The sequence below is a fragment of the Pygocentrus nattereri genome, chromosome 23, assembly GCF_015220715.1.
Source record: "Pygocentrus nattereri isolate fPygNat1 chromosome 23, fPygNat1.pri, whole genome shotgun sequence".
NCBI classification, from domain to species: Eukaryota; Metazoa; Chordata; class Actinopteri; order Characiformes; family Serrasalmidae; genus Pygocentrus; species Pygocentrus nattereri.
The window spans coordinates 266,136-275,000 of NC_051233.1; the positions used below are offsets into that span (position 1 = coordinate 266,136).

General features: G+C 44.4%; 2 protein-coding genes across 5 annotated transcripts in view; one reads left to right on the top strand and one right to left on the bottom strand.

The window, feature by feature from the left end:
* The window catches only part of grk1b (G protein-coupled receptor kinase 1 b), a 105,030-nt gene that overhangs the window by 70,681 nt on the left and 25,484 nt on the right, over window positions 1-8,865 (top strand). Inside the window, exon 19 of one of the 3 annotated variants that reach the window (XM_037533446.1) lies at window positions 3,184-3,328. The exons of the other annotated variants lie outside the window; for them this stretch is intronic. The gene's annotated coding sequence lies outside the window, so the exon portion shown is untranslated. Of the gene's footprint in view, window positions 1-3,183; window positions 3,329-8,865 lie in introns of those variants that run through there. 3 annotated transcript variants of the gene reach the window in all.
* On the bottom strand, window positions 487-8,859 carry LOC108415581 (zona pellucida sperm-binding protein 3-like). 2 transcript variants are annotated; one of them, XM_017688626.2, is made up of 11 exons: window positions 8,452-8,859; window positions 6,646-6,761; window positions 6,277-6,380; window positions 4,668-4,839; window positions 3,738-3,855; window positions 3,529-3,614; window positions 3,253-3,428; window positions 2,760-2,930; window positions 2,631-2,678; window positions 2,071-2,154; window positions 487-764 (listed from the first exon to the last, which is right to left on the bottom strand). In XM_017688626.2, exons 1-11 carry the CDS (start codon window positions 8,815-8,817, stop codon window positions 532-534), a joined length of 1,674 nt encoding a protein of 557 aa, XP_017544115.1. In that variant the 5' UTR covers window positions 8,818-8,859; the 3' UTR covers window positions 487-531. The 2 variants fall into 2 exon arrangements, with proteins under 2 accessions (XP_017544115.1, XP_017544114.1); XM_017688625.2 differs by having other exon boundaries at window positions 2,598-2,678.

An 8,865-nucleotide genomic window follows, 5' to 3' on the forward strand; every position in this document is an offset into this window, starting at 1 on the left:
AAGCAGTGGTGAGAACTGCAAGTTCCTGCCACCTGAGCTCCCCCTGTTCAGCGAGTGCCATGTGACTAAAGCACCTGACTGGTCACTTGACACAGTGCAGCTCCCCCCTCCCCCCCCCCACCCCCCAGGGTGGGACTCTACCAAAGCTGCGAGCCCTTCTCTGCGGACAGGCTGCTCTGTAGAGTCTCTTCAGAATCACAGCCTCTGCTGTGACCAGCACACCGCAGGACTCGCCTGCAAGACAGAATCAGTCCGAGTGCAGCACCAGCTACGTCCTCCTTACATTAAGCTACTCATCAGATAAACGACAATCAGATTTCTCTGTGCTCTTACTGATTTCTTCTGGATTTCTCAGTCTTGAGTAACTACAGGGACAGACATTCTTGGGTTATAGGAGTGCATAATAAAGCTCTGGGCATAACTTAAGGGGTTAAATGGGTGCCGCTGATACTCTGCTAGCCCAGCAGAAGAAGAGCCCACAGCCAATACAGTTTGGAATGTTTATTTCTCAAACTGACCGTCCACACCACATCAGACCGATCTCTTCTGTAAACCTTCAGGATGGCCCTCAGAGGCAGCGGAGGCCACTGTGTCAGCTTTACTTTCCAACAACATGCCGTGTAACGATGTGCTACTGTAAGGATAGACCGGAGAGTTGGAGTCAGTATCTAGCTCATCTGCTGCAGGGCTGACGTCCAGAGACTTGACAGTAGTCGTGTCCCTCTCAGGTGAGCTCACAGTTGGCAGGAGAAGAGACTCATCATCTGCAAAAATAATAAGAGTCACACTACAGCACATGTTTTTAGTCGTGCTTTCCAGGCAGTGAAACTGCAGTTGGGTTAGGCCATAAAATTCCAGCACTAACAAAGTTACACCAAACTGGTTTGCCAAAAGCAAACTTCAGCGGTCATTTCATGTTTCAAATCCATTTAAGGGACAAGGTCAATATTCATTACTCAAGGTAAATGATGAACATTGCCATAAAACAGGTAAAGATCTGACACCTGAACACAAACAGCCGTTATGATCAATATTAATCACCTATAAGAGGAAGAGCTCTGACACCCAGTTGGAGTCTCGCTGCTTCTCTAGTCACTAGGAGTCATGAAGTTTAGTCTTTCCCACCCAAATATTGGTCTTTATCCAGCGGGAATTGCGTCTCATGGCTGAATCCAGAGTGGTTCTGTTTAGATCAGTAGGCATTAGTTTGCTGCTCTTTGTAGGGAGGAGGCAGCGTTTGAGATTCTGCCTCAAATGGTCAGCAGCAGTGCTGAGTCACCTGACCCTGATCAAGTTCTGCTGGAGGACAGTTCTGGCGTTTGACCGTCTGTTGTAAAACATGAACCTGTGACGCCTCGGCGATGAACAAACGTGTTCAGGGCTCAGAGCCGAGCATTAGTAACTCGGCTCCACTTTAGAGGACGGACTTTAGCGGTTACTGTAAATGAACTCTTCATAGATAGAAGCACTACAACAAAACAGCGGTCAGACTTGCTGCGACTCAGCAGCACCCCTGACTGAACCAGTTCAACTACTCAGCTTGTTAATCGCCTGAGATGTTAAAGATGCTCATTTTACACCTCTTCATCAAGGACGTCAGGCAGCAACCCTAATGGTGTATAAACAAGCTAATCTAAACTTCAAGATAAAGGAAAGACTAAATTTTATAATAGTAAAACTAACTAAATTATGATGGGATTAAAAAGGGTGGGCATAAAAGAACAGCAGCTGTGGTACTGCACAGGAGAACGGCAGTGTTAAACATCTTAATATCCCTCGAGTTTGCTGTATCTAGTCTCTGTGTAAACCAATGAGTGGCTGTGAAATGTCTGGAATATTCATCCTCAAGATCAGGATCACAGCAGAGTAGTGGCCGAGCTGACGTCCAGTTCCACCTTAGAATTCTTGCACCAGACTAACTGCTGCACCATTTAAGGTGGAATGGAAAGTTCAGTACAGATCTGGAAGAGTTAAAACATCCGACACAAAACTACTAACTGACTACTTTCAGGCCACTAGTGACCAGGGCTGATTTTTCAATGTACTGCTTTAAGACTCATTCAGCATTACCTTCTGTGAAGGGCTCAGATGTGGTGGTGAAAGGTGTTGGGGTTTCTGTGGGTTCAGAAACAGGAGCTCCATCAGCCTCAGAGTCTGCAGGAACACAGGATCCACATTTAACACAAACAGCTGAACAGCAATAATCCACTAGACTCCAGTGATTTCACATGTACAGCACCAAAATAACAGCCTACAGTGCATTACTGCTTCAACAAGGCCTTCAAGGGATCACTGCACAAATAATGCAATTAATGAATTGACCAAAAACATCCAGCCAACAGCATCCTGTGACCACTGATGAAGGACTAGAGGATGACCAACACTGCAGCAGCAGATGAGCAGTCATCTCTGGTAGACACTCCTACCTTGTTGGTCCACCTTGATGTAAAGTCAGAGTGGACAGTGAGTGGACAACTCCAGCAGGACTGCTATGTCTGATGCACTCATGCCAGCACCACACCATGTCAGTGTAACTGCAGTGCTGAGAATGATCCACCACCCAAATATTTAGTGGAATAATCAATAATTCAGGGTACCTTCTGCTGCTGACTGCCCCTCTTCCCACAGACCTGTTAACTCGAGCTCCTCTGTGTCCGTCGTCACCTCGTTCTCCAGATCTGCACAAAGACAGGAATTTTACTGACCTGGTCATTTAAAACTAGACTAACAGAACAGTTCCACAGGTCAGCTTTACAGACCTTTCTTGTCAGGTTCTCCGTTCTCCCACAGGCTGTGGTGGGGTATGGGTCTCTTTTTGCTGACTGAAGGGAAGTGAGGAACACTGTTCACACTAGCGGGCACCATCATGCCCAGTTTATTCCTTGAGGCGACCACAGACAGTGGGCCTAGACTCACCCTCTGCTCCAGTACTGTGAATCAAACAGCTGGTCAGAAAGAACCGCTTCACACGTGTACATTTAGACAGCCATCACTCCGGTTCACTGTTCTAATCGAGAGCTGATCTGGATGGAGAACAGCAACAGCACCACAGTTTCAGAAACACTCAGAAACCCATTTAATCCTTCTCAAAAGATGTTTCACGGTCTTAGTAATGAACTTTGTTCCATGTGGAAACATGAACACTCAAAAGCCCCCTTTGCTTGTGTAAATGGTTCCTTGCAGGTGAAGTTACTCTTCAAGTTGGACTGAAATTTGGATTTGGGCCAGCGGCCGGAACACGGCCCAACTCACCCTCAGAGCCACTCGCCATCCTTGGAGAATCCCCAATGCTCCTCCAGCCAGACTCCAGTAGAGCTCTGGAGGAGAACGGCACCGCCTGTTCCCACCTGAGCTGATCAGAGTGATCCGACTGGAACCTGTCCTTACAGCTCCCGCAGGTCCAATCGTCTCCGTCTGCTGATCTCCATCTTACAGTGGGAGAAACTGTTAATGGTGAAAGTCTATAAAGTAGAACAACAATAATAATAATAATAATAATAATAATAATAATAATAATAATAATAATACCTGCCATCTATGAGTGAGCACGCCTTGCTCATGGACTCACTCACATAATTAAGAGGATAAGCTTTTAGAGTGCAGGTGATGTAGATCTGTCAGAAACAACATTAGACTCAGGGGGGGCCAGACTGAGCAGGCGGGGGGGGGGGGGGGGGGGGGGGGGTTGGGGAGGTTCAAGAGGAAAAGCGAAGGCATTTCTACAGGAACAGACGTACCTGAGTGCTCTCCACCTCATGGAACTTGAAAGCGTCCAACTGGAGCTGCAGTTTGCCTGGACGCACTCTGGGCCGGAAGTAAGACTTTGAGCCGGTCAGCGGACCATCCACCAAACACCTGAGGAGGAGCCAGAGAAGTTTGAAGTTGCGAAAGGAGCCTGAAGTACCAAGATATTTATACTGCACTACAACATTAACAGGGTTTCCCAGAAAAATAAAACATCAAGGTTCTAGATTCTACTCATTTCCAGAATTTAAGTTCTGGAGACATCAAAAAAGGAAAGACCTTAAGATTAAGACAATTTCTAGAACAAACACCAGTCAAGATTTAGAACATTCAGAATGACTTCAAAGGAGAAAAATGTATTTATGAATACATCTAAAAAGTTGATTTTTAAAAATCAAAGATCTAGAAGTTCTTAAAAGAAATGCTGGAAGTGTTTCAGTACCAAAAGAAAATCCTATTTACAGAAGAGAAGAGTTTAATGTAGAATTTTCAGATCAGTCTTCAGTCCAATAACCCTCATTAATCACCAATTCCAGCAAGGATCCACACAAACCACCTACATTATTCAGGAAAAAACCCATTAAAACTGGTTCCAAGATGGCCCAATTTCATCAGTGCTGTATTGATTTACTTTCACTGCTCAGTTAATAAATTTAAAAAGAATAAATTCAATTTAAATATTACAAATGGGGGAAACTGGAAGGAAAGCTTAAAGCCCATTCCCTGAAGACTCCCTTGCTGGAGTGTCTGGTGGTTGTGAGGCTGTTGCCATGGTATTCCAGGTGGTTGCCCGCTAAATAACTGAAGCAGCAACTAACAGAACATGCTGAGGAATGTATATGAACTGGTGTCCAGTCAAGCTGTAAGGAGCAGTAAATTCGCTGGTCAGCGATTTTAGCCGTGAACCCTCCCTTGTCACTCACCCTTCATCAATAAAGGCATATCTGGGGGCAGAGTTTGAATCAGGAGTTGTCGTGGCAACACAACTGTCAATAAACACACGCAAATCCATCTGGGGTGAATAAATATCCTCCTCAATATTGAACTTGTCCCCCAGGAAGTAAATGCCAGAGCCTCGCTCCTGCAGCCAATCACCTGCAGGGGAGAGAACAGCCCGTTACACCACAGCCTGCAGGACGAACACCGGTACAGGGATATAAACTCAGCCTGATCTACAGTTTCTCATTAGACTGAATGAATAACCGACTCTAAATGTAGGTATTGTGATATAAACCGAGTCCGTTCTACAGTTTCTCATTAGACTGAATGAATAACCGGCTCTAAATGTAGGTATTGTGATATAAACCGAGTCCGTTCTACAGTTTCTCATTAGACTGAATGAATAACCGGCTCTAAATGTAGGTATTGTGATATAAACCGAGTCTGTTCTACAGTTTCTCATTAGGCTGAATGAATAACCGGCTCTAAATGTAGGTATTGTGATATAAACCGAGTCCGTTCTACAGTTTCTCATTAGACTGAATGAATAACCGGCTCTAAATGTAGGTATTGTGATATAAACCGAGTCCGTTCTACAGTTTCTCATTAGGCTGAATGAATAACCGGCTCTAAATGTAGGTATTGTGATATAAACCGAGTCCGTTCTACAGTTTCTCATTAGGCTGAATGAATAACCGGCTCTAAATGTAGGTATTGTGATATAAACCGAGTCCGTTCTACAGTTTCTCATTAGGCTGAATGAATAACCGGCTCTAAATGTAGGTATTGTGATATAAACCGAGTCCGTTCTACAGTTTCTCATTAGGCTGAATGAATAACCGGCTCTAAATGTAGGTATTGTGATATAAACCGAGTCCGTTCTACAGTTTCTCGTTAGGCTGAATGAATAACCGGCTCTAAATGTAGGTATTGTGATATAAACCGAGTCCGTTCTACAGTTTCTCGTTAGGCTGAATGAATAACCGGCTCTAAATGTAGGTATTGTGATATAAACCGAGTCCGTTCTACAGTTTCTCATTAGGCTGAATGAATAACCGACTCTAAATGTAGGTATTGTGATATAAACCGAGTCCGTTCTACAGTTTCTCATTAGGCTGAATGAATAACCGGCTCTAAATGTAGGTATTGTGATATAAACCGAGTCCGTTCTACAGTTTCTCGTTAGGCTGAATGAATAACCGGCTCTAAATGTAGGTATTGTGATATAAACCGAGTCCGTTCTACAGTTTCTCGTTAGGCTGAATGAATAACCGGCTCTAAATGTAGGTATTGTGATATAAACAGAGTCCGTTCTACAGTTTCTCATTAGGCTGAATGAATAACCGACTCTAAATGTAGGTATTGTGATATAAACCGAGTCCGTTCTACAGTTTCTCATTAGGCTGAATGAATAACCGGCTCTAAATGTAGGTATTGTGATATAAACCGAGTCCGTTCTACAGTTTCTCATTAGGCTGAATGAATAACCGGCTCTAAATGTAGGTATTGTGATACAGTCTGTTCTACAGAGCTCATTTGTGGGCAGAGTCTGGGCCTTTTATGAATGGAGAACATTGAAAACTTAAATCTCACTGGTCATTAGTCTGAGTGTGAAGTGCAGTTTTTCCAGTGTGGCCACAGTGGTTTGGTGGGGGATCCAGGTGGGCAGAACTGGTTCACTGTTAATAACAACTTTCCTGAATAATAAAAGAAAGACCATGTCAACATTAAGCAACTCCAGAAAGTGTTAGTGGGGGAATCTACAGAAATGTACCACCCAATGTAGTCAGTATATCTGAAAGCATGAAGACAACATATCAAAATGTCCTTTTCTGTAAGGTGCCATTATATTTCTAATAAAGCCAGTGTTTGGGCCCCTGCTCAACTTTTCACCCCAGTTTCATTACAGCAGCGTTTCCACACCCCTACCTGCATGCGTCCAGGGCCGTCAGCCCCGTTTACCTTTTATAATGACATTCAACAGGAATGACTGCACCCTCCATTCTAACCAGTCCATCCAGAGAGGGCGCTGGAGAGTAGATGAGCAGATTTGTGTAAATAAGGGCTTCTTCCGTCACCTGTACAATAAATAAAAACACGTTTAACACCAGACCTCCTGTAAACATCCATTCAGTCCTGCTCAGGGTCATTAAACAATCGACGTCATGTACCGGTCACTTACATCAATTCAGCAAGTTTATCAAGGGTTTAGCACACGAGTGCTTTACATACAAATACAAACAGTGTCTGACCAACCCTGACCCCACAATCACCCAACTGACCCAACGACACATCCTGTTTCAGATCCACAGCTGGACACTCAGCTGTGCTTAAGCAGAGTCAGTTAGGATTCAGGGTGAAGTAATCGTCTTAATGACAGACCCTCCCAGCATTAATCCAGACCCAGCTGGTGTTCCGGTCCAGAGGAAACGCCAAGTACATAAACAGCTGCAAAACCGGTTCTCACTGATCAAAACATTCAATATTGAAGTTACACACTTAAATGATGGTTCTTCAGTAAAAAAAATGTTTGTGTAGAACCATAATCACTCAAAGAACCCTTCCAATGATTCAAGGGTTCTTTCCAGCATGAAGGAGTTCTTCAGATTGACAATGCACTGTAGATGGTTCAAAATAGAACCCTTCTGAAAATAGTGCCAGATTCTACTCTCAGAAATAAAGGTTCTAGACTGTCTCTGGGTCAGTTCCCCTCCTGTCACTGGGGTAGTTTCCTCAAGGCTCCATCTCAGGACCTTCAGTCAGGGAACATAACTGAACCATAATCCACTGAAATGATCTGTTCTAAGCTGGACTGACTCCACACACCCCGCCTCGCCTCGCCTCCAGGCTTTTACTCTACTGCTCCGTTTTAAAACATTCGGTTATGAAAAGGAACAAACACCAACTTTTCACCTGGAGAACCTGATTTAAGCTTCACGATCAGACCTTAGAACCACTGTAGAACCTTTGAGGGAACACTTACACTGTACCTTGAAAAACAAAAAAAAAAAAAACAAAAAAAAAAAATACCTGCACAGAACCTTTATTTCCATATAGCACTAAAGGGTTCTATTGTTCCATTAGGCTTGTTGAATTAGGGGAAATCATTTTGCAGCAATACAGAAGATTGAAATATAGATAGAACCATGTTCTTCACTGAAGAACCCTTGCTGCACCATCATTTTAAGTGTGTATACTGGAGGAACATCTGTTTAAAGTGTCTAATCTGGTTGGTTATCGTCCTGTATTGGCTGAGGAGACAAACACTGCACCGTCCTGCAGTCACCACGAACACATGGACAGTGACTTTACATTCTTCTGTGAACAAACGAGTGAAAACATGCATTTTATGAAGGCCAGTGTAAACATGAGCCTCCCATCCAGCTTGGATCAGTGTTCCTCAGCCTGTGGGCCATGAAGCACCCTCTAGTGGTCTGCAGGCTTCTACGCTGGGGCAGCAGTTTTAACATCAGGCTCAGTGAGAGTGAAGAACTCACTGGTAGCTGAAGTAAACACAGGAGAACACCCCGAAGAACCTTCAGGTCCTGTTTGTACTGATCTTGAGCACTCAAAAACAAAACTGGACGCTTCAGTTCTAGACTGAGGGACAGTGGAAAAAGAATAGGCCTAGTTTTCTGGTTCCAAAGAACCACTTGGACACCAACAGAAACAGCTGGGCTTGATTTCATGTTCAGATTTTCTAAAGTGGGATTTACTGTTAATTACGTGACCCAAATAAAAGTGTTTGGAACATGTTGGTCTTCATACCCACTGCTGAGTGCCACAGTCCATCAGGACTGCCGGGATGATGTACTCGTCATCAGAAGCTGAGGTCACCCTGCAGCACTGGTCATTAGCTCCCAGACACAGGTCTGCAGGGTCCACGGTCATCCCCATCCCAAACAAGTCTGCCTTCACCCGGACCTCCATGTGAGTGGGATAGCATGTCACGAAGACGGTTCTGACCAGAGCGTTGGGCCTGTCAAGTGGCTCCTTCAGTCCATAGTGAGGATCAGAAGCATAGAGCTGAGGGGAGTCAGGACCAGGTGGATCTGCTGACCTGACACCAAAGTCCAAACAAACCAAAGTGGTCAGCAGGAGCAGCAGCTTAAACATTTCACTGACCAGCTCCATCAGAGCAAGAGATGCAGCAGGTCTCAGCTAAAGAGAGAGAGGAGCTGC

Excerpts from the sequence above, each read along its gene's own strand:
- LOC108415581 (XM_017688625.2), bottom strand. The coding sequence starts at position 8,817 with ATGGAGCTGGTCAGTGAAATGTTTAAGCTGCTGCTCCTGCTGACCACT. Across the intron at positions 4,840-6,276 it reads CACACTCAGACTAATGACCA|GTGATTGGCTGCAGGAGCGA; the intron begins GTGAGATTTAAG and ends TCTCCCCTGCAG. Across the intron at positions 2,155-2,597 it reads GGGGCAGTCAGCAGCAGAAG|ACTCTGAGGCTGATGGAGCT; the intron begins GTACCCTGAATT and ends GTGTTCCTGCAG.